Raw genomic sequence first — 25,859 nt, forward strand, 5'->3', positions numbered from 1 at the left:
TGCCAACCTAGCAGTTAGAAAGCACGTAAAAAATGCAAATGGAAAAATAGGGACCACCTTTGATGGGAAGGTAACAGTGTTCCGTGCACCTTTGGCATTTAGTCATGCCAGCCACATGATCATGGAGACGTCTTCGGACAACGCTGCCTCTTCGGCTTTGAAACAGAGATAAGCACCGCCCCCTAGAGTCGGGAACGACTAGCATATATGTGCGAGGGGAACCTTTACCTTTACCTTATCTCCTGTTATTTTACCCATTCAAGGCTTGCTTAGCTCTAAATGCACACACAGCATAAAAACATACAACGCACATACGCACACATGCATACAAAAAACTTGATGTACTACACTACTGGCTTCTTGGGTTCCCACTCCCCAAAACTTTTGAATGTGTGTGTGTGTGATATAATATAATGTTATAAAAATGTTATACGGCATAAACTCACCCTTTTATACTTGTTTCTTAGTGATTCATCTCTGATCACTTCCTTTCCCCCATGGATGCCAGTATTACAAGATTTGCTTTGAGCTGACCACAGATTTAGTATACTTGGGAACAGTGATGGGTTTCAAAATTTTTTACTACCAGTTCTGTGGGTGTGGCTTGGTGGGCATGGTGGGTGTGGCAGGGGAAGGTTACTATAAAATCCCCATTTCCTCCCGATCAGCTGGCAGAGCTGGGAGGCAGAGAATAGATGGGGGCAGGGGCAGTCAGAATTTTTACTACTGGTTCTCTGAACTACTCAAAATTTCTGCTACTGGTTCTCCAGAACTGGTCAGAACCTGCGGAAACCCATCTCTGCTTGGGAAGAAACAAAAACAAAAACGGGAAGATATTTGACATGGATTCACACAAATTAGTTTAGGAGTCATGCTCCAGCACTAGTGATATTTAGCACATCCAGGGACCAATACATGTTATTCTGTGGATTCTTTATATTATGTAGCTGTTGAGATTTAGGTGAGAAAGCCTTGAAATAATAATTATATATATAAAAAAGATTCACCATTGCAAGAGCTCTATCCACCTGATATACACCAAAACAAAGACTTAGACCCATTTTCAAATGGACTGTTAAAATGTTCTGAAAATTACATACCATGGTATCTTCTTTGAAGACAGCCAGAGTTTAATGTTTTCTAGAACTGGACTAAAAGCGCTTCAGCCAATTTTATGTTATGTTTTATTCATGCATGACATCCTTTAGACTACTCAAGCGTGATATCCTTTAAACTCAACATTAGAAAAAAACAACCGTTTGGTTTTCTCAGACCATCTGTTCCTGGATACGTGACCCATACTGAAAGCTAAGCATTGTCAAATCATATTGCCTTCCTAGATTGTCTCACTGTTTTCCACATTTTGAATCATTCTGCAATATGGATGTAGTAATCCAAAATACCTGAAATTGAAGCCTTTTAAAAGCTCACTAGCCTCCATGCCTGTGAAGGTACCTGCAAGCTGACAAGTGCTTTTTGTGGCTATAATTAACTTGATGAAGTAATTATAGTCATTTGACTGCTTTAAAGAGCAGATACATAGGCAAATCAAATATTACCTATCCACCCCACCCCCATTTCTGGAATAAAGGATATAAAAATATAAGCCTCTAAAATGTAGAACTGGAACCTGATCACATGCACTTTAATACATCAGTCGTACTATCCACAAACTGTGAATCCACAAATCTTAGATGTTTGTTTTTAATGTTTTGAAGGTAAACAAAATCAGTGTCTCAGATTTTCTTTCCAAAATAAAGAAAAACTAAGCTTTTTCAGCTACCTGTGTTCTCTACCACTTATGCGCCGAAGAGGACTGATAAACACATGCCAGGAAAAGAAACTGAACAAAAAGAAAAAAATGTCAGTTGATAATGGCATCCAACATGGCAATTGGTAATGACATCCAAGTACAAAATAAAATCACTATTAAATCAAAGTGTTCATATTGAAACTGAAGAGAAGCAACTTAGAAGTAAGGAGAAATGTCCTGACAGTTAGAACAATTAATCAGTGGAACCACTTGCCTCCAGAAGTTGTGAATGCTTCAGTACTGGAATTTTTAAGAAGAGATTGAATAACCATTTATCTGAAATGGTGTAGGGTTTCCTGCTTGAGCAGGGTCTTGGACTAGAAGATCTCCTGATATTCTGTTCTGTTCAATTAATATCATGAGGTTTACAGGGCCGAAAGGAACAGGATGATTAAACTCTCTTCACCTAAAATCAAAAGGATTAAGGTGAGCATCCAGTGAATGCTTCTTGAGAAAGCATTCTATATATGAATCCTTCATTAAAGGCATCCCTCTTCCTTATATAGATAGCTTTCAAACTGAGAGCGGATTTGGACAGCAGCATCTGCTTATGATCCAAGAAAATCCATAGCTCTAATTTTCAATCACAAGATCAGAATACAGAATAACAAAATTAGAAAGGATCTTGGAAGTCTTCTAGTCCAACCCCCTGCTCAAGCAGGAGAACCTATACAATTCTGGACAAATGGTTGCCAATCTCTTCTTAAAAACCTCCATTGTCAGAGCACCCATAACTTCTGAAGACAAAATGTTACACTGATTAATTGTTCTCACTGTCAGGAAATTTATTTATTTATTTATTTATTTATTTATTTATTTATTTTATTTATTTGTCGTAACAATATATACAAGCGTTGCATAAAGGGTTATATAATATAAGAACGTATATATGAGGAGAAACGAGGTACTATAAACATATATATACATAGGGGAAGAAACAATAGGACAGGAACGGTAGGCACGTTTGTGCTCTTATGCACGCCCCTTAGTGTCCTCTAAGGAAAGTGGTGAGGTCAACCGTGGACAGTTTTTGAGTAAAGCCTTTGGGGTTATGAGAAGAAACCACAGAGTCAGGTAATGCATTCCAAGCATATACAATTCTGTTACAGAAATCGTGTTTTCTGCAATCTAAACTGGAGCGGTTGACATTGAGTTTAAATCTGTTGGTAGCTCTTGTGATATTGTTATTGAAACTGAAAAAGTCATTGACAGGAAGGACATTACAACGGATGATTTTATATGCTAAACCCAGATCCTGTCGAAGGCGACGAAGTTCCAAGTTTTCTAGACCCAGGATATCAAGTCTGGTGGAATAAGGTATTTTATTGGTTTCGGAGGAGTGGAGAATTCTTCTCGTAAAATACCTTTGGACACGCTCAACTGTGTTGATGTCAGATATATGGTATGGGTTCCAGACAGGAGAGCAGTAATCAAGAATTGGCCTAACAAATGTTTTATATGCTCTGGTCAGTAGCGTGGTGTTTTTTGAAAAGAAGCTACGTAAAATTAAGTTAACAACTCTTAGAGCCTTCTTAGCTATATAGTTGCAGTGGGCTTTGGCACTTAAATCTTTAGATGTAAAAAATAAATTTCTCCCCAGTTCTAGGTTGCTTCTCTCCTTGATTAGTTTCTATCTATGCTATCTATCTATGCTTCCTGTCCTGCCTTCAGGTGCTTTGGAGAAAAGGTTGACCCCCTTATCTCTGTGATAACCTCTTAGATATTGAAAGACTGCTATTATGTCATCCCTAGTCCTTCTCTATGTTAGACTAGATATACCTAGTTTCTGCAACCATTCATCATGTGCTTTAGCCTCCAGCCCTCTAATTATCTTTGTTGCTCTTCTACCAACACCACATACCACCATCATACTAGTAAAACTCAATAGCTGTGTACTTCTACTATGTTTAAACAAAGTCATCCTAAAACAACTCTGAAACATGTGGCCTGCATAACACATCAATTTAAAGTTTTAAAATGCCATCACACTTTCTCATGCAAACAGAAAAAAAGCCTAAATGAGGCCTTCCTTTGTCTAAATGAAATCACTGCATCGTTTCCACGTACTCTTAACTCTTAGAGGCTGTAACTGGCCAGTAAAATTTAAAGACATAGTGAAATACATTTTTAATTGATTACATGCCAAGAAATCAGTGTCAAACCTCAGCGGTCACATAGATAGATGTTTAGCAAAATGAACTGTCCTTCAAGTCTTCTTGAAAGACAGATCGTCTATCCTTCAGCCATCATTTCAATAAACAAGTCCACCTCTTTGCTGGTTGTCCTCTTCCAGCACTTTCCCAGTTTTATGAACTTCTCAAGAGAGGCTACAAACAGGAAGATTTATGTATTTCTTTCATTTCTAAGGTCAATCACTTTGGGAAATTTACAGGAGGATTAAAATGAATTATTTTAATGTATTTATTAAGTCATTGAGGACAAGAATTGTCTGCTGTCTTCATTCTGTGCTTGAAGGGAAAATCTAGCATTCCATTTCAAACAATATGAAGGAATATATTACTATCAGTTGTACTCCCAACATACCAGTTCTATGACTGGCATCTAAATAGCCATGTGCAATGATTAAACCATCATCCATTATTTTAACTCTAAACCCTACTTGAATATATTTGTGGAAAGACTGCATATGATTAACTCATTAACTGCATGGTACTAGATGTGGCTTCACTCCTCCATAGCTTCTTTCTGTTTTTCAATGTGTACATTATAAACACATTTGAAATAAACCCCAAAACTTAGCATTCTTTTCATGTCTTTAGTTAGCTGGATGGGATATGCATTATGTTCTAATCACACTGGATTTGACTTTTCATGAATAACTGCTCCCATGTTAAATTCAGAGGAGCAGCATATTAAAGGAATAAAAGATGTTCACAGGAAACTCTCTTAAGAAAGCATAAGACACTGCCAACAAGTTCTTATTTCAAAACACCCCATAAAAGTTGACTAAAAATTCAAAACAATGTTTGTTCACTGAGGCAGGGAAAGGGGATGAAGGTGAGAACTGTTAGAGAAGGTAGGATGGTGTGGAGTTCCTCCTCCCCCCAGTCATTTAATCAATGCACTCAAAGGAAAACTGATATGACTGCTATGAAAAGTCAAGGCCACGAGAGCCGTTAACCTACAGAGTTTCAATGCTCAGCAGAACTTTTTGATAGGCGAGGAGCCCCAGTGCACAGCATGGGCATTAATGGTAGGAAGGGGGAGCTGCTTGTCATCGGTGTTTAAAGAGTAGTGTGACCTGAGAAGGTCAACCAGGTTTCTCAAATGCCTGAAAATGAATAATAACTCACACCTGGAATCTTAAGTGGCACTGCTTTCTGAATTAAAAGGAGCTAGAAGAATCACACCTGAAACTACTTTTAATAAGAATGTTTGGACTGTCCAAATATAGAGGCACTATTCTTTGTTGCCATATCTGAAACCTTGAGAAGGGCATAGCACAATGGAACAGCTTACCACTTAATATTATTTCAGAGAATAATTACCTCACTGTTTTCTGAACCTGCAGAGAAAACTGGGATGGGATCAATTCACATTTGTTTTTGCTTTCTCCTGCCTCCAATTTTTAAAGTCTTTAATTCTGCTTTTCTATGCATGAAGAAATGCGTGCATTGAGCCAAGAGTTAAGTTTTTACAATGCAATTTCATCTTTCTGAACCCTTAAAATTAAAAAGGGATTCCTATTTCAAACATGGAGAGGATGCTACTGTTGTACTGTAGCTAACTACCCTATCTTGTGGCTATGATTGCAAGTTCCGATCATGGCAACCTCACTTTAGCAGTAAAAATATAGTTGAATTCAAGCATTTTAAAAATCATCTGCCTGGATGGACAAATTTGTCAGTTTCTCATTCTGCCATATTCTTTGTTTAAATAAATGTGAGTGAGTGAGTGAGTGAGTGAGTGAGTGAGTGAGTGAATGAATGAATGAATGAATGAATGAATGAATAAATAAATAAATAAATAAATAAATAAATAAATAAATAAATAAATAAATAAATAAATAAATAAAATGCTGCTTTGAGTATCTTCTGGTTAAGAGTTCCGGATCTGAGTCGCACAAACCTGGATGTCCATTAAATGGCAACAGAAAGTGTTTTCGCTATCTTTCTGCTGCCATGTTGTGCTTCTACAGATTTTGGCAACCTAATTTCATAGTTTTACCTCTACCATGAAGGCAAATTATAGTAACAATAAAGTTATATTTTATTTCCAATCTTTTAGGGGAGGAAAGAGGTTTTGACAAATCTCTTTTTTGCCCATTCCTATTTAATGAGAATTTATGTGGAAAAACATTTGAGCAAGTGACAACATTCCCTGTAAAGCTTTATATAAAAACAACGTAAATCTTCAGACTAAAAAAGCCCTAAAAGAATCCGTTGCTTTTAAGCTTGGAGAGAGAAAAAAAAAAAGTTGCCATTTTGTGCCTTGTTTGATAGCTAGTAATTCATTGAGTCAAATTTTCCTTCAGAATTGTGACAAGGTGAGAAAATGGCTTTATCTTGTGAGTTTCCATATGCCATTGAGCTCCTCAGGCATAAAATATTCAGGCCGCCAGACAAACAACGGGGAAGGCTACATGGATGACCATTGATTTTGCAGAATAGGCAGTTGTGCAAATGGATAATGAAATTCCAGGAAGAAATAGTTAATCAATTGACGGTTGGTATTAATTGTTCCTTTCCTTTCACATTTCCTCCACATTTCCTTTCTGGAAATGGGACAAGTCTTGACTTTTGTATTAATAGCTTGAAACACTGATATCTTTAGATCAGATCTTAACAGAGATTTGGTAAAGAGAGCATTGTTTCATATGCAACACCATTAGCTTAGGTAAACTCATCAGTTTTCAAAGGAGAGAATTCTTCAGTGCTTTTGGAGATTTGAAGTACTCTTAGAAGTCAACTGGCAGGTAGATGAAAAGATTCTTATGATTTTGGACATGAAAAAAGAAGGGGAAAACACATCCCACTTTCCTCTCCCTTCCTACCTTATGTTTTATAAATCTCCAGAAAACTAGCTTAATGTATAAATTATCATTATATTCAAATAAGATGTAGAATTACTACTATATAACTAAGGATAAATTGCTCTAGACAAACGAAATCGAGCAACTGGAAGTTCTAATTAAAACATTGTCAAGAAGTACTTTAAGCCATTCTGAAAAGCTAGGAATAAGTTTCTTTGGGCATTTAATGGTGGTGGTGTTAGTGGAGGAGGAGGAGGGGGGAGGAGGAGGAGAGACTAGTGATGGGTGTGCTAACTCCACGTAATGTGGAACTTACCATTACAATGAGATACATTCTGTCACACATAGAAGGTAGAAACTTACAGTAAATGAACTACAAATGCTCTCCACATTTTTGCCCCTAGGGGAAAACCATACTCCTAAATTTGGGCAACAGACTGGGTGATTTTGGGAGGTTTTCCCCTCCCCCCTTTGTTTTTCCTCAGAAACATGGCCATAAGAACATATTGTCTGGTCTATGGCCTCCAGAAAGCAAACTGCTTTTATTCCATTCTTACCATTCTTCTTTTCCCTTGAACACCAAGGCAGATTGTGTCACCTCAAAGTAAAACATCTCAAAGTAAGGCACATAAAGGTAACTTCAGGATGAAGAAAAAATAGTCTTCTTCTTGCACATCTTGCACTTGAGGCTTTGTGTGTTCTTCTGAGTTGTGAAAAGAGTTTCAGGAGTGATTAATGGAAGCACAGATAAGTTGCTTTTTTATGGCACTCATGTGCTTCTAAAACATAAGATGAACAAGAGTGCATGGACTCTCAGTCTATATGTTACCATGCAAAGCTTTGATGGGTTAGTTCAGTTCAAAAGGGATTCATTCATCACTGAAACAGTACTGTGAGAAGAAGCTATCCTTTTACTTTTGAGATTCATTTTGACTGGATCTCTGTTTCTTGAGTGGCCTTTGGAATGTACAATATCCGTGTTGAAGTCACTTGTTGCGAAACAAAGCAGTTGACGTTGAGATTTCAAGAGGCTGAATATGTTATTTCAGCATTTCATGTGGAGTGCTAAGTCGGATCTTGTCACCTCCAGCACTTGAGATGTAATGGTGAATTGAACTTACTTTAAAGAAACCTTTAATATATTCAGTCCCTTGTTTTATGAGTGGCTACATCTGATTTTACTGTAGAACCTAGAATGAAGAAAAGTGTAGTTCTTTTATGCTTTCATTAAATATTCCTTGAGTGCAGCCCCAGTTGCATAAATATTGTCAAGAGCAAATAACGAAAGTGTCTTTTTTTCAACATAGCTGTAGCTTTGATTTTACATATTTGGTTGACAGAATTTATTGTATATATTATATGATTTATTACACCTAATTTCTTCATAAGAAGAGATGTGAGCATTCTTTTGATATTTGGATGGAAGGATGTTGCAGAAGGATGTATAGATGAAGGGTAGCTAAGCAGGCAGGCAGTGAAACAAAAAGCTGGAATAATGGGCAGATGATTTTAAAAAGAATATAGGACAAGGCATGGTAGAAAAGTCTACCAGAGCTATTCCTCACCTCTCTTCTATGAATATTGAGATTCAGCATCATTGAGCCTCATGTAAGTTTCATTTTTTGTAATAATTTTATTAAAAATTATAATTATAACAATAAAAGCTAATACAAATGGAAAAAAAGGAATAAAAAGATAGAAGCCCAGAAGAGAAAGGAAAAAGGATAAGAAAAAGTATATTAAAAAGTGACTTCCCACCATTATCACAACAAATATATACGATTTAGTAACTTATAGTCTCCTCTCAAAATAAAACAACTGATCTCTTCTTCCCATATCCCGTTTCTTATTTATAAACAACTCTATAAACCATTGTCATTTCAATCATTGCATCATCAAAACATTATCAGAGAGCACAATGTATCTGCTTTAGCCTTGGTCAAATATACCAACTTTATATTCCTTCCTTTTACTTCTAACAATCTTAATTCTTAGTCTATTCAAATTATGTTGTAGAACTTGATTTTTCTTTTTCTTTTTTGTCCGTTCTCTCTAACAAGCCACTTTTGGAAATCCAATAGGAAAATTATCCAGGTTACTTTCTTGGTTTATTGTTTCTTTTGGTATATTTCTTTTAATTATAAAGACATTAACTAGTTTATTTTCTATGTGTACATACAAAGTATGTCATTACATATTTTGACATTTGACATTATATGTCAGTCTTGTTGCCTGTCATATGTAAATCCATTTTCAATTCAGTCTCAATCTTATCAGGTAGATTGTGTATCTCTCTAAAATATTATATCAGGTAGATCTTGTACCTCTCTAAAATATTATATACTTTAAATAGAGACAGATTCTCTGTTGACACTATTAAAATGTACACCCTGCATCTATTGTTCAAAATATCCTTCCATATGCCCAATGTTAAAATGTTCTGGTTCATTATGTAGTTGTAAATTGAGATAATGTGTTGTTCTTGTTACTAATAATGCTTAGTTTATTCCAAAATTTTATTCAAATTTGTCTGGACCCTTAATCCATTTGTAACTTTCCAAAACCGAAATTTTAATCAACCCTTTAAATAGGCATTCGCTATTTATTATGTCTATGCATATGCATATGTATATGTACACATACACACATAATTAAATTTCTTTCTATGGATAGAAGGAAACTTATCAAGTGCTGTCAAAGAGCCATTAACTAGTAGTTTTCTAAAATAATAAAAAGAAAAATATGCAAACTCGGTGTCCATAAAAGCAACAACTACAGTTTGCTGAAGATGGCATGTCCTCATATTCCAGAGACTTAAACCCACTAGAGCAGGGGTCTTCAACCTTGGCAACTTTAAGACTTAAGCTTTGCTAGCTGAGGAACTCTGGGAGTTGAAGTTCACAAGTCTTAAAGTTGCCAAGGTTGAAGACCTCTGCACTGGAGGCAGCTATCTTGCAGCTTCCTCCTGTGGAGCATTTCTCCAGAGCATTTATGAGTGATCTCAGGTTTTCTCCTTGTCCAAACAGGAATTATTAGAAAGCCAATCTGTTTGCCAGCTGTCTACTTGCCAGCTTGCCACATCTTTAGCTGTGTGCTTTTCACAGAGTCATCTTCAGTCCACCATTTTTTCTTCCAGAAGTATGACTCTTGTAAAAGGATTCATAGATGAAATATAAAAACCAATGAATCTAAATAGTTGCAAAACAGCACTGGAAGAAGACTATGACTGTCAAATACCCTATTTTTCTATCTAATGGTCTATCTTCAGAAAACAGATTGAATGAGGTTGATATATGATTGGGGTCAGCAGGCCTACCCTTAAGCTGAGTCCAATTGTACAAAAAGACTGTTGGTTAACTATGATTACTTTGCCATCAAATCCATCCCATCCTTTTTTTTTCTCCCTACATGTTATATTTTAATATTCTTTGCTTTATGGTTATTTTCTTTCTTTCTTTTTTGTAACAAATGACTAAAACTCCAAAGCAGATGCAACTTTTTAATCAATGTGTTTGTTTAAAGTATCTAGTTTGGTTTTTTCTTCCCCTTGTATTATTTCATCAGGGATATGGCTGTCATTTTATCATGTCTATTTGCTTTAGGCATGCCTTAACCACAGGCAATTCCAGCGATGTTCCTCGAGGCACATTCTTCAATCCCCAAGTCCTTTCACTAAGTCTTAAAATGAACTGCACTGTGACGCATTTATACATATTAGTGAGATGATACCATGGTTTGAATCTTGCCCTTAGGGTTAAGCTCCGTTTGGAAGTGCCAAAATGGTTTTCTCGGTTCTCAGCTGACGGTGTGACACATGGTCACTCATTCATGAGCTGCAAATATATTTATCAGAGTGACTTTGGTGCACCAAAAAGGACTGTACAATGTTTCAACTATATTTAGTGCTTGATGCCCAAAGTGATGGGAAGAAATTGGAGCAGGGGGTTGACAGGGAGGAATGGTGGGGGGAAAGGTTTAATTTTAACTGGGTGTGTTACTGTATATATTTTTTTCTCACCTTGCTAAAGGTTATATATTAGCCAGGTGCAGGAAATGAACATGTAACTAAAACTGCTTCTTCCAGCTCTCCTGCTTATTAAACCATAAAGTAGGAATATGTTTTACTTATTTTTCAGAATCTTGGGTAGCATTCAAAATAATATTCCAAGCATAGCCTCTAGCCTTATGCTGGAACCTTTCAAAGGGCTCTTCTTGAAGTTGAGTCTTGGTACTACTACTTTCATCAGAAGACTCCTGGATGTCAATAGAGCTCATGTTGGTGTGCAGATTTGTGACACACAGTTTTGTTATCTAATCAAATATTCATGTCTCTTTAAGACATCCATGGATGGATGGATGGGTGGGTGGATGGATGGATGGTGGAGAGAGACAGACAGATAAACAGAAAAGAGCATTCTCTATTAAAGGAATAACATGATTATTTGTGAAGGCTTATAATATAAAGACTGTTTTGGTATAGTGCTGCCTAAATTTGCCTTCCCATTTCAAATTTAGATTGGGATATATAGTAAATGGGAATTAATGGAATGTCATTGCCATCAAGGAAAGTAGTTAGTAAATCAAGTATGAAGTTTGCTCTCTTTCAATTAATATCAAACAATTGTGAGATAATTGAAAAGGAGCGTGCCTTTGCAGTTTACTGCAGAAGCCAACAAATCTATTCCATGCCATAGCAACATTTTAAGTGTGCATTATGAATACCAGAATAACAGCATTGGAAGGGATCTTGGAAGTCTTCTAGTCCAACCCACTCCTGCTCAAGCAAAGGATCCTATAACAATCCAGACAAGTGGCTGTCCAGTCTCTTCTTGAAAGATCATGTTGAGAGATAAGATCATATCACCAAACGGTGACCCTCAAATTTACTTTTTATACAATATATTTTGATCAGATATTGTCATTTCCATGAATGAAGGACTGCAAAAAACTTATTGAATACAGTATTTAGAGAAACAGTGATGAATCTCATATCTTTTTAAGAAACACTTCTGAGAATATTGCTACATGGCAATATAGTTTCTTTCTCAGTGGCATCTTAGAGGAACAAAGGAACGTTATGACTGTGGAGTCTTTTTTAAGAAAATGAAATAACTAAATAAACATGTCTGGAATGATAAGCCATTTGCTCCATTTAAATGATTAAAATTCAACCCATACCCCCAAATTGTTCAATATTTTCCCCATTTTCGCAGAGGATTAATGGTCCATGAAAACAAAGAGAAATATTCAGTGCAGCTTCAAAGCAAGCCTCATACATACAAACTCTATTACTTTCAGGGCAAGCAATGTTATAGTGAAACATAGTAAGTCAAAGAAACTGAAAGCAGGAGATAAGGGGAGAAAAAACAAATCTAACTACATCTAGTTTACATTGACAACATTCGCTACTCCTTTACATATCTTTTATTATTACAAACTATTCTAGTTGCTACTCCATCCATGTTCTGAATCATAAAAACTGTAACCAGTCCCAATATTCATAGTCTTTAGTTTCCTTTTTGACCCATTAACTCCTCCTTCATGTATATTTGTTCTGCAAATAGAATAGAATAGAATAGAATAGAATAGAATAGAATAGAATAGAATAGAATAGAATAGAATAGAATAGAATAGAATTTTATTGGCCAAGTGTGATTGAACACACAAGGAATTTGTCTTGGTGCATATGCTCTCAGTGTACATAAAAGAAAAGATACATTCATCAAGGTACAACATTTACAACACAATTGATGGTCAATATATCAATATAAATCATAAGGATTGCCAGCAACAAGTTATAGTCATACAGTCATAAGTGGAAAGAGATTGGTGATGGGAACTATGAAACGATTAATAGTAGTGCAGATTCAGTAAATAGTCTGATCAGTAAATCAATCCTCATCCAATCTCTCAATATGATCAAACCACCTCAGCATATTTCTTTCAAGCCGCTCACTCATTCATTCATCATTCACTTTATGAAATAGGTCTCTGATTTGTGGACGGAAATATATGTTTGCTGCTAGGAGTTTAAGTAGCTTGTACTTAGGAGGAAGGACTACACACAGAAGGACAAACAAGGAAGCACTTTCCTTTAAAAAATAATAATAATAAAGTTCTAAGAATGTTAGCTGACATATCTTTAGTCACTACCAAGCTGCCAGTTCCCTTAGTGAAAAATATGTGTAATAGAGAAAAAGTAGTGTAACTCCATTCATACTAGATTCCATGTCATTCTTTACCAGTACACAAGGAAGTGCAGGCAACTTATTTTTCTTGTGTGTCCTGAAAGGTTGATTATGTTCCCAGAAATATCCTTTGCCATTATTCAAGGATACAACTGGCTATTGAATTTGGGCCTCTCATTGCCCTGTTACTAAGCCACCAGATCAGACTGAAAAAACATGTGTCAGCATCCCCCTATATTATCTTTGGACAACATGAGTGCCACATTTATGTTTGAAAATGCCATTCAAGGCTGCCACTTCTACACATCAGGGTACTACCAAAAATGGTTTACAAGAGGGACAGTGAAAAAGATGTAAAGATAATCATTCTGGTGTATGTTTTCTTTGTGTGAGAGTATGCATTCCTTATTATTTTACGCGGTAAGGTTTTGGAATGTTTATCCTCATCCAAATGTTTTTGTAACTTCATGAACGTGTCAAAGGTCCCCTGCGGGAATTCTGTGGGAAAATGTAGAATGACCTGCACATAAGAAACAAGGAAAACATCTCAGCATGAGACACCATGGAAGTTAAAATGAAGCATCTTTAGACGTTAAAATGAAGCATCTGCATCTCTGCACATGGTGCTTTCAAGATTTTTAATGGGAGGTCCTTATAAAAAGGACAAACACTGTATTATGCTCTGATGTGGAATGAAAAATGGATTCCATTACAACCCCTACAGTGTTCTAATCACTAGTTAAAATGCTTATCCTTATTTTCTAAATAAAGAATACAGATTATTATTTTAAGAAAAAAATGTGATATGCATATACACACAGAGATACATACATACACACATCAAATAACAATAGTTCTATGATGATAATTAGTATAAGACAACTAGGTTGACATAGTCTTATTTTCAGATGAATTTGATACTAAGAAATTAAATATCCCAAAACTTAAATGAAGGCAAAATCAACTCACCTCATTTCATATATTAAATGCCTTGGTATGGCCACACTTGGAATACTGCATCCAGTTTTGGTCACCATGATGTAAGAAAGATGTTGAGACTCTAGAAAGAGTGCAGAGAAGATCAACAAAGATGATTAGGGACTGGAGACTAAATCATATAAAGAAGGGTTGTTAGAATTGGGTATGTCTACCTTAATGAAAAGAAGGACTAGGGGTGACATGATAGCAGTGTTCCAATATCTCAGGGGTTGCCACAAAGAAGAGGGAGTCAAGCTACTCTCCAAAGCACCTGAAGGCAGGACAAGAATCAATGGGTTAGAAACTAATTAAGAAGAGAAGCAACCTAGAACTAAGGAGAAATTTTCTGACAGTTAAAACCATTAATCAATGGAACAACTTACATCCAGAAGTTGTAAATGCTCCAACAATGGAAGTTTTTAAGAAGAGATTGGATAACCATTTGTCTGAAATGGGGGTTCTAAGCAGGGGGTTGGACTAGAAGACCTCCAAGATCCTTCCAACTCTGTTTTATATTCTAAATAATAATGACAAACAGTGCTTAATCTCATAAGAAAAATACATACATGCATCTCTATGATTTTTTTAAAATTAGAACAAATGTTACTAGCCCATTCATGTCAAAGAAACTTCTCTATTTTTTTTAAGTCCTGACTTCTGATATTTATCAGATGAATATATTAGTTTTCTTCTCTGAGAAAGAACACCTCTTTTTATATTACAAAAGTTATAATGGAATCCAATAAAACATTATACACATGTTGGATCCAGATTAAGTTGGCTAGAAAATAAATTCCACTGAAATCAATGAGACTCTCCAGTCATTAGTTAACTGAAGTGCTACTGATTGCAGCAATACCTAAAATGTCACTAATACAGCAGTAAATAGTGGGGCAGACTTAGATTGGATCTCACCCTTGCTTTCCAGTTGTGTAACAAATGTGTAAACCTATTCCTTTTGTAGACATCAATTGCAACACCATAAGAAAGTATTAATTGTTCCTATATAGTTAATTGGATTGCTTCTCCAATTAACTACGTCTATATATATATATATATTAGGCAGTTCAATATCATAAAATAACCAATATGCATAAATGAAGCGGTCTCACAATAAACATTTCAATAAAGTGTTTGATTTACATACATCATTGGACCATTATTGGGAAAATGCACATATTTTTTTTTGTATTTTGACTTGATTGGACATAAATTATATCAATAGAAATGTCTTAATTAAAATAAGTGGAAAAATATATTAAAGTTTAAACAACGTGTATGATCCGCTACATGCTTGGATTTATGCCAGAAATGGTTAGCAGTAACAAACTCCAAAGGAAATCCAAGTTGAAATGCAATAAACTTGATAGAGTAACAAGTACCAATAAAGGAGACCATTTGTAGCTCAGGGTTGAAATGAAGGGTCCTTTGTGCTCTCTGGACCTGGTCGTTCGCTAGCATTGATGATGTTACCTAATATGGGTAATGAAACATCTGCAAGAAAACAACCAAGCTCAGAGAGCACCAAGGATACCACAGAGTAACATGTGGCCAATCTGAGAAGCCCGTACAGTTGAGGACTGAAAATAAGACACAGTTCCAGCAACTAAGAAACAAAAACTTTTAAAGCTGCATTATCACAGCCCTGCTCAAACTCAGCTGGAAGCCATCAGAGAAGGCCTTGCAGAACACCTACTTATGAAGATGATGTGTACTACTATCTGATTCATAGCACTACTTTGGATTGGATAGGGTATCTTCTTTTTCAAATCAGAGAGAGTTTTCTCCACCTTCTGTGGAAGTCAGTCAGAGAACTGTCTCTCAGTGAGGCAGGATCATAGGTTTGTCCTGAGGTTTATGGGAGAAAATGACTCTTTTGAGCTTTCCAGATACATGTCTTCCAAGGAAGAATGGCAGTATTTCTGACCTCTTTTTGGCCTGCAGCAGATTTTCTTTCTGACAAGGCATGCATAGGATTGTATTATTGGGTTGAAAGACTGAGTCTGATTGTTACACTATGTATGTGGCTGGGTGCTTTGCTTTGTGAAAAATATGGATACGAAAGAGATTTATGAATGAACATATGTAGAACTGAAGTGGTTTGAAAAAAGACTATTGGGCCACAAGATTGTGGCCCAAAGATTGTCAGATACAATACCAAAGTTCCAAGTTTCCTATAGCTTGGAAAATTTAACCTATAGTATGACAAAATATATGCAAGTCTGTCTCTCTCTGCCTCTCTCTCTTTGTCTCTCTCCCTCTCCACTACTGAGCCACAGAACAACTGAAAGGTATGAAGGTAGGGGGAAAAGGCAAATCTTTCTCTCTCTCTTTCTCATTTTTTCTTTCATCATCTATTATTCTGTACAACTTCAGCAGTCTGCATATGGGATATTTTTGTAGCCTGTGTCAGTGATAACAGGTTTCCAGGATGAAGCGTTCAGTCTTTGCCACAATTTTTTTTTGACCTTCCGTTCTCCTCCCCATGAAGTCTCCCAAATGCAGCCAGCAGTTTGGAACAGATGACAACACTGGTCCTTTGTTCTGCTATCCTGTGGCTGGAGGCACACAGGGAGCTTCTTTGCACAGTTGGTCTGTATTATGTGCATTTTATTTTCTTTTCTTTCCTTTCCTTTTTGATATAACAAACACTAAGGAAACACAATAACGCAACTTGGCACAAATGATATTTTAATAAGATAAACAGGGACATAAGCCCTTATAGATGTGCGAACGGGGTGAGAAAAAATAAGTCTATAAACAGAATAAGCATTTACATAAACTCCACAAAAAGATATAATCTAGCTCTCTTTTCTTGTACTAGTATTCATCTCCACGCAATGAACTATTTATCACTAGGAAAGCAAACAAACAAACAAACAAACAAAAAAGGATAGTTCAATGGCCCAAGGTATTTGCTGTCAACTTCAGTGGAAAGAAATATAAAATGTTATTCCAAGGACACACCTTTCTCTTTGGTCTCAGTGTGTGAATGTGTGTGTGTGTGTGTGTGTGTGTGTGTATATATATATATATATATATATATATATATATATATATATATATATATATATATATATATATATATATATACACACACACAGAGAGAGAGACTCTTAATGAGCGAGCTGAATATGTGTCATCAATAGTTTTTGACTATTATAAAAGAAAGAAAACAACATTTTAAGGAAATGTTAAATACTTGGGATGTTTGGATATATTTCCTTCAAACATTGATCTGTTTGTCCATCATTATCTATCTATCTATCTATCTATCTATCTATCTATCTATCTATCTATCTATCTATCTATCTATCTATCTATCTATCTATCTATCTAACTAACTAACTAACTATATCTATCTATCTATCTATCTATCTATCTATCTATCTATCTATCTATCTATCTATCTATCTATCTATCTATCTAATCATCTAGCTGTTGTTATTATTTGGTTCCTCAAATAGTCAGCCAGATGTTCAGACTGGATTTGAAATTTTTACTCACCTATTGAGTCCTTCCCAAGGATCTGGGATAGGTAGATCTGGATGTGTTAAAGATATTGTCATAGGATGTAAGCTGTAAGTAAAGCAAACAGTCTTTTGCAATTGACTGATGGTGGTTTTGTTAATACCAATGGTATTCAAATCATCCTCCATTTGTTTTGGGATTGTACACAACACACTTATTTCTATTGGTATTACCTTTGTTTTCTTTTGCCACAGTCTACTTCTATTTGCAGGTCTTTGTATTTTGTTATCTTCTCCAGTTCTTTCTTTCTTTCTTTCCTTTCCTTTTGACTTCCTCCTAGTTGTTTAGTTTATTTCATTATTTTCTTAGTATTCCATTGGATGTAAATTTAGCAAACATTTAATAACAAGCTTATCTATTCTAGTTTGGGTAGGAAATGAGAAAACACCCTTAAAAATATCATAGATAGGGGACAGTTATTATATATTTTTATCCAGTCAGTCATATTTCTTTAAAATGTGTAAATTTTAAAAGTACTGTAAACTGTCCAGAGAGGATTTTTTGAAGTTGGACAACCTTGAAAACATAACACACACACACAGAGAGAGAGAGAGAGACTCTTAATGAGCGAGCTGAATATGTGTCATCAATAGTTTTTGACTATTATAAAAGAAAGAAAACAACATTTTAAGGAAATGTTAAATACTTGGGATGTTTGGATATATTTCCTTCAAACATTGATCTGTTTGTCCATCATTATCTATCTATCTATCTATCTAACTAACTAACTAACTAACTAACTAACTAACTAACTATCTAATCATCTAGCTGTTGTTATTATTTGGTTCCTCAAATAGTCAGCCAGATGTTCAGACTGGATTTGAAATTTTTACTCACCTATTGAGTCCTTCCCAAGGATCTGGGATAGGTAGATCTGGATGTGTTAAAGATATTGTCATAGGATGTAAGCTGTAAGTAAAGCAAACAGTCTTTTGCAATTGACTGATGGTGGTTTTGTTAATACCAATGGTATTCAAATCATCCTCCATTTGTTTTGGGATTGTACACAACACACTTATTTCTATTGGTATTACCTTTGTTTTCTTTTGCCACAGTCTACTTCTATTTGCAGGTCTTTGTATTTTGTTATCTTCTCCAGTATTAAATATGTAAAGCGAGGAGTGGGCAAGGATGAGGCAACAGCAACAGAACAACAGACTTTATTAACCAGCACAACAGGTGCTGAACTGTAACAACACTTACTTCAACAGCCGCGCGGAGAACTGGCTGAGAGAACTCTGACAGCTCTTAAATAGGAGGCTGTCAGGAGGCGGTTCTAAAAAGACGCGCCTCGGTTTTCCCGCTCTTTTAGCCGGCTCGAGCTTAAGCCAATCAGCAGCCGTCTGCTGAAGGCAAGGCTCGAGCCGGCGTCGTAAGCCCGAGGACTCTACACCTCCTTCCCCCCAGTTAGCACATGCGTAGTCTGATAAATACGCCGGCCGCCGTCGGCTCCGCCCAGATCTTCTGAGGGCAGGGGCGGCGCCCGGCAGGGAAGGAGTTGCGGAGGCCTTGTCGGGCCTCGCCTGGGGAGCCGCCCTCGTCGCTGACGGAGGACCAGACGCCGCCCTGGATCCCGGTGCCTCCGGTAAGTCCTCCGCCGAGAACGCTCCGGGTTTTGAGGGTTGGAGTCCCTCCAGAACAGGTCGTGGTACAGAAGGGGCCTGGCAGGCGACGGGCTCGGGAATTGACGAGTCGGAGGCCTGGAAGAAGTTTCTGTAAGCTGCAGGACGTTGGGTTTGTAGTTGTTGCTTTGCGTCTTGGGGTGTTGATGGTTTGTGAAGTTGTTGGTCAGTGTCCTGGAGCGTGGACAGCCGTCTGCGGATTTGATTCACATGTCGCCGCCATTCTCGTCCGTCTTCCAATCGGACCCTGTAAGAACAGGGTCCGGTTAAACTTACTATGCGGCCGGCCACCCACTTGGGAAACGACCCGAAGTTTTGTGCAAATACCGGGTCCCCCACTGCGAAAGATCTTGTGCCCCCCCCCAACTCAGGGCAGCGTTCTGGGCAGTAGGAGGGATGGAGCCTATCCAGATTAGTCCTGATCCGGCGCCCCATTAATAGCTCCGAGGGACTCTGGTTCGTGAGCGGGCAGGGAGAAGCGTGCTGTGCCTGGAGATACAGGCTGATTTTAGAGTGCCAATCCGCAGGTCCTAAACGGCCCAGAGCTTCCTTGGCTGATCGCACGGCCCTCTCTGCCCGGCCATTAGCGGCCGGATGGAAAGGCGCCGTGGGTGCATGGCGAATGCCGTGCCTGGCAAGGAAAGACTGAAAGGATGCCGATGTAAACTGGGGGCCATTGTCCGACACTACGATGTCGGGCAGTCCATGGGTTGCAAAAATCCGCTCCAGTACCCTGATGGTCGCCTCTGCTGTTGTGGATTTCATTTGTGCCAACTCCACCCAGCGGGAGTAGGCATCAACTAACACTAAGAAAGTTTGACCCTGGTATGGTCCGGCGAAATCCAAATGGATTCGGGACCAAGGCGACCTGGGGGTATCCCACTCCCTAACAGGGGCGGCCGCGGGAGCTGGTCTAGAGGACTGGCAGAGCTGGCATTTCCCTATCCACAGCTCTATGTCGCTGTCCAATTTGGGCCACCACACATAGCTGCGGGCCAGGGCCTTCATCCGCACGATGCCTGGATGGGCATTGTGAAGGCTGTTTAAAATTGGCGCCCTAAGCGCCGCGGGTGCCACTACCCGGTTTCCCCACAATAGGCATCCCTTCAGCGCAGACAACTCATGCTGTCTGCGCTGGAATGGTAGGAACTCCGGGGAAACGGCTGAGGCCGGCCACCCCCTGAGCACCCAGTCTCGGACCTGGGAAAGAATAGGGTCTGCAGAAGTGTCTCTAGCTATGTCAGAGGCCGATATCGGCCCCTGCCACTCATCAATGAGTAGTACCGTGGAACCGGGCGCTGGGTCGACCGCCGCTGTGGGAAGCGGGCAGCGGCTTAGGGCGTCTGCGTGGCCTATTGCTCGGCCCGGACGGTATACCAGCCGGTAATTGTATGCCGCCAAGAACTCGGTCCATCGGGACATGCGGGGCGAAAGAATGGGTGGAGTCTGGCGGTCGCCGGCCAACAAGCCCAAAAGGGGCTTGTGGTCTGTGACCAAAAGGAAAAAACGACCATAGACGTATTCATGGAATCTCTTGATTCCAGCCACAGCCGCCAATGCCTCCTTGTCCAATTGGCTATAATTCCGTTCGGGCGCTGATAACGTCCTGGAATAATAGGCAATTGGAGCCTCGGAGCCATTGGGTAGGACGTGGCTCAGAACGGCGCCGATCCCATAGGGAGACGCATCACAGGACAGAGAGAGAGGCTGCAGTGGGTCGTACTGGACCAACACAGCCGAAGATGTGAGCAAGGATTTGACAGCTCGGAAGGCTGCTTCCGCGTTGCGGTCCCAACGCCATGGGGCTTTGGCATCCAGGAGCCTATGTAATGGCTCCGCTACGGATGCCTTATGGGGCAGGAAAATGGCATAAAAATTGAGTAGCCCCAGGAAAGCCTGCAGTTCGGCCCTATTGGCCGGGGTTGGGGCGTCCCTGATAGCCTCTATTTTCGATGGTGTGGGGTGTATGCCCTGGGAGTCCACAAGGAATCCCAGGAATTCCACCTTAGGCACCCCCAATAAGCATTTTTGACGTTTTAGCTTAAGCCCCGCCTTCCTGATTCTCGACAGGATGGCGCGGAGCTTAATGCACAGGTCGATTTGGTTGGTGGCCGAGACGAGGATGTCGTCAAAGTAAGGGACGACCCCCTCGAGCCCATGGAGCAACCGTTCCATGAGGCTCTGGAACAACCCCGGGGCTATGCAAACGCCGAATTGGAGGCGTTTGCACTTAAAGGCACCCCTGTGAGTGACTATGGTTTGAGCTCTGGCCGTTGCTTCGTCGACCGGCAACTGCTGGTATGCTTGCGCTAAGTCTAGTTTGGCGAAAATGGAACCCTGTCCCAGTGAGTGCAAGAGATGCTGCACCACGGGGACTGGGTACGGGTTTGCTTGTAAAGCCTTGTTAATGGTTCCTTTATAATCGGCACAGATCCGAATGGATCCGTCCCGCTTGATAGGAACAACTATAGGGGTTTCCCAAGGGGAATGATCAACCTGTTCGAGTATTCCCTGAGAAATGAGCCTATCTATCTCCTGATCTACCTTGTCTCGTAATGCAAAAGGCACCCTTCTAGCCTTCAAACGGATGGGGGCAATTTGAGGGTCCAAATTAAAAGAGATGGGCGTCCCCTTATATTCACCCAGTTGGCCATCAAGACATCAGAAAACTCTTGGAGGACGTCGTCAAAAGGGTCTGCCGATGTCGAATGGGTTCCTAGCACATTGAGGCCGAATGCCTCAAACCAATCCAGCCCAAGAAGGCTGGGCAAACTTCCCTTCACTATAATCAAGGGTAGGCGTCCGGTGAAACGGCCGTGGCTGACGTTAAACAGGTTGCACCCCAGAATAGGAATGGGGTGACCCTGATAGTCCCTCAGTCGAACGGGGCATTGACTGAGGTGATTTTTTGAGAATTTAGGCAGCAGGCGTTTCAGGGTGGTCCAGGAGATTAAGGACTTAGAGGACCCGGTGTCCACTTCCATCTTGCAGGGAGCCCCTTCAAGATTTACTGTGAGGAAAATCTTATTGCTGGGCTTGGTCGTGGAGGCATGATTGATATCATAGCATTCGTCGGTACGATTGAATGCTTTCCGTTGTGGTTTTTTGTTCCTTGCTGGCTCTGTCCAGGTGTCAGCGGCTGGCAAAACGGCCCGGCAGACCTTCGCCAGGTGGCCTCTCTTCCCACATCGCAGGCAATTCGAGGATTTGAATCGACAGGTTGCCCTGTCGTGACTTCCTCCACAGCCCGCGCACCTTAGTGGGAAAGGTCTAGCCGCTTGAGACCGATTCTTTTTTGGCGCGGTTCTGAGGCGACTCACGCTATCGCACTCATCAGATGACCCCGTGCAGTCCGACTCTGCCTGATGAACTGCGGCTTCCCCTGACTGGGTCCCCCTTGGGGTGTGGAAGCTCTGTAATTCGTTAGCTGATTTCTCAGACATTTCGGACACCTGGGCTTCATCTATGGCAACGGCTAATGACAGTTCTTTGCGCGCCAATAGTCGCCGTTGGAGTTTCAAGTCGCGCACCCCGTTGACCAGCTGTTCTGCCAGGGCATCGTCCAGGTCATGGAAGTCGCATTGTGATGCCTCTGACCTGAGGGCCGCTACATAGTCTGACACAGATTCCCCATCTTTTTGAAACCGCCGGCGAAAAGCATGTCTCCGGGCAATTCTTGACGGAGCAGGGGCATAATGATTTTTTAATTTGTCCAGTATTACCCCCCATGAGACATCGCGTAACATCTGTGGCGCTGCTAGTGCTTTAGCTGTCTTGAACATTTCTCGGCCACACAGGCTGAGGAAATAACCCTTCTTTCGCAGGTCAGACATTTCCGTGCATTCGTTGGATTGTAAAAAACACTCAAAGCGCTCAATAAAAATGTCCCAAGTTTCCGCCGCAGGCTCAAACGGGCCGAAGGAAAGCTGGTTAGCCATCCTTAATCGAGCGATTAAATTAGCCTGTGTAATGAGTTCTTCACTGTTGTCAAGCCTCTAACATCCCACCTTCGTCGCCAGTATTAAATATGTATGCGAGGAGTGGGCAAGGATGAGGCAACAGCAACAGAACAACAGACTTTATTAACCAGCACAACAGGTGCTGAACTGTAACAACACTTACTTCAACAGCCGCGCGGAGAACTGGCTGAGAGAACTCTGACAGCTCTTAAATAGGAGGCTGTCAGGAGGCGGTTCTAAAAAGACGCGCCTCGGTTTTCCCGCTCTTTTAGCCGGCTCGAGCTTAAGCCAATCAGCAGCCGTCTGCTGAAGGCAAGGCTCGAGCCGGCGTCGTAAGCCCGAGGACTCTACATCCAGTTCTTTCTTTTTTTATTCTGCTATGTCTAGGTACCTTCCTGTCTGCTATCTTTTTGTCTTTCTTGTCCATAGTTGTTAAGTCTGGGGTATTATGTGGCAGGTACCTGTGTATTTAAAAGTCCCAGAGCAGTTTAGCTTCTTCATCTTCTCATTAGTATTTTATGGTTCATAAAATGGTTCAGTTCTTGCTTGCTGGCAAATGGTATTTCCTGCAGATCTTCCAATGCACCTTTGTTGCTACTTTGTCACATTGTTGCATTATACATATCTAAGTCATGATAAAAGTCATCCATTAGAGTGGTCAATGCCATCTCAGTCCCAAATCAGGTCTGAACCCAGACAGGTCTGAGCCCAGATATTCTGTTTCCTCTAGATGTCTATGGAGATTCTCAGTCATAAAGGACATGGTTGTCTCAAAGGTGCTTTTTTATTTTTCAAAAGGCAACTGAAATATTTTTTTTCCCCTTTGAGGAAGTAGAAGACATTTTACTTCTTATCCAAGAAGCTTCATCAGTGCAAGTAGCTGAGAATATTGGAGAGAGCACCCTCTCTTTTGAAAATAACTGTCTGAAAAGAATCCCATATAACAGAGACAGATAATATTCCAGTCACCACATTAGCCTCCATCCATATGGAATCCAAACCAGAGATAATTGGGTGCACTGGAAAATGTTGTATTAATTGATCATAGTGGTTGGCTGAAAACTTCATACAAAAAGGAATTGACCATTTGAAATAAAACTACCAGTTCACAACCCAACAACACAATAAGGGAAAAGAAGTGCAAATGCTTTGATTTCTTGAAGAAAAAAGGCAGGACATAAATCTCAACTAATCATAATGATTGTACTGACTGTCCATTAACTTTTGACGGTCCCAAGGTGGATTCTGACTTGAAAATTAGCTCAGTTCTGTTCAGCAGATATTCTACACTAAATTTAAAGCAGAAACAGGTATTGTGTATGTTTATATTCATATGCATTACAACAGCAAGAATAATTACTAATATAAACTAAAGTAGTACAGAAAAAAATTAAAGAGATAAAAATAACAAAAAGCTAAAAGTGCAATTAGAAAAAAGTAAAAGGATATAAAGAAAAATACGAAAGTTATAAAGAAGAATATTTCTAATATTATTGAAAGCATTTATAGGTACAATTTTAGTCCTCCCTCTTTCCTCCCTCCCTCCCTCTCTCCCCCACCCCTCTCATCACATTAAACACTCTTCTTTCCATAATCTATCCTGTCTAATCATCAAAACCATAAATCACAGCTTCATTTTTTTTTCATTTTCACACAAAAAGTCCACAAGGGGTTTTCAGTCACCTGTAAATGTAGATATTGTCCTTTCACACAGATTTTACTTTAAAGAACTCTGGATGCAATACTTTTGATAGATTTTCTTTTACATTTAATGGAACTAAATGTGAACGAGTAAAATGTAAATATTTTTATTTATTTCAGTGATTGATTTCAGTTGACTAAATTTAACCTTAACCTTAATGAGAACAAGAAACACTCACATTTGGCTGGTTTAAAAACTGTTATGTCACAGAGAAGCCTAGACTTTGAAAACTGATGAGGGAAAAGAAATGAGAAATAACATATGTGTAGGATTCATCAAAACTACTTCAATGTTTCATTTTTGGATCTATTTGTACATGTGCAAGAAGCAAGACAATCATGTAACACCATCACAGGCATTACTAATTTCATTGCACAATCCCCAAATGGATTAAACTTCTGCAGCGTGTATTAGAATAACATGCATTAAAGTGTCATCTACTTTACTTACTTTGCATAATTTCTAAAAGAAAGTGAAAGATGACTGCAGATGTCCTCTTAATCCTCAGAGGTCTCATTTAAAGCACTATCACATTCATTGCCCTCTAAAGAGGATATAAGGCTGCAAGTTTCCTTTACCGCACACTTTACGAGCTATTCATTCCCATTTGCTTCAATTGTCACTTTATATAGTTTCCACATTAAGCGAAAATGAGGTAGAGGAATCAAAACTCACTTGTCTAAACTCACTGTAATGGCAGACATTGAATTACAGACCTATTACATCTGTGATATTTTGAAAATAATTCCAGTTGGCTGATTGTGTGTGTGTGTGTGTGTGTGTGTGTGTATACATACTTCTGTTCTCTGTTTCTTACCCTTCTGATAAGGTAAACTTTTGAAGTTATAAGTAACAAGTAGAGGAATAGGTTACAAATCAAAACAATATGGTATTCTGGGCTCTTCATAAAGACGGCTAAGATTTCAGAAGGAGTGTCTTTCAGTTCAGTCATAAACACAAACTCCTGAGATACGTTCTTTCATGTCAATTAGCATAGTGGCATATTCAGGTGCAAGAAGGGTAATAACAAAAAGAGAAGACCACCAGGTTAAAAAAAAATACCTCCAAAGACC

General features: G+C 39.2%; 1 protein-coding gene across 1 annotated transcript in view; it reads right to left on the reverse strand.

Annotated features, from left to right (window-relative positions):
* LOC131194513 (uncharacterized protein K02A2.6-like) overlaps positions 1-23,315 on the reverse strand; it is a 151,970-nt gene extending 128,655 nt beyond the window's left edge. Inside the window, exons 1-2 of the mRNA XM_058175630.1 lie at positions 21,768-23,315; positions 19,665-21,702 (exon numbers count right to left, since the gene is read on the reverse strand). Of these exons, the coding sequence (XP_058031613.1) occupies positions 19,665-21,702; positions 21,768-23,063 (3,334 nt within the window). The 5' untranslated portion in view covers positions 23,064-23,315. The remainder of the gene's footprint in view (positions 1-19,664; positions 21,703-21,767) is intronic.
* Positions 23,316-25,859: the final 2,544 nt, after the last annotated feature.

Source organism: Ahaetulla prasina, chromosome 1 (genome assembly GCF_028640845.1).
Source record: "Ahaetulla prasina isolate Xishuangbanna chromosome 1, ASM2864084v1, whole genome shotgun sequence".
NCBI lineage: Eukaryota > Metazoa > Chordata > Lepidosauria > Squamata > Colubridae > Ahaetulla > Ahaetulla prasina.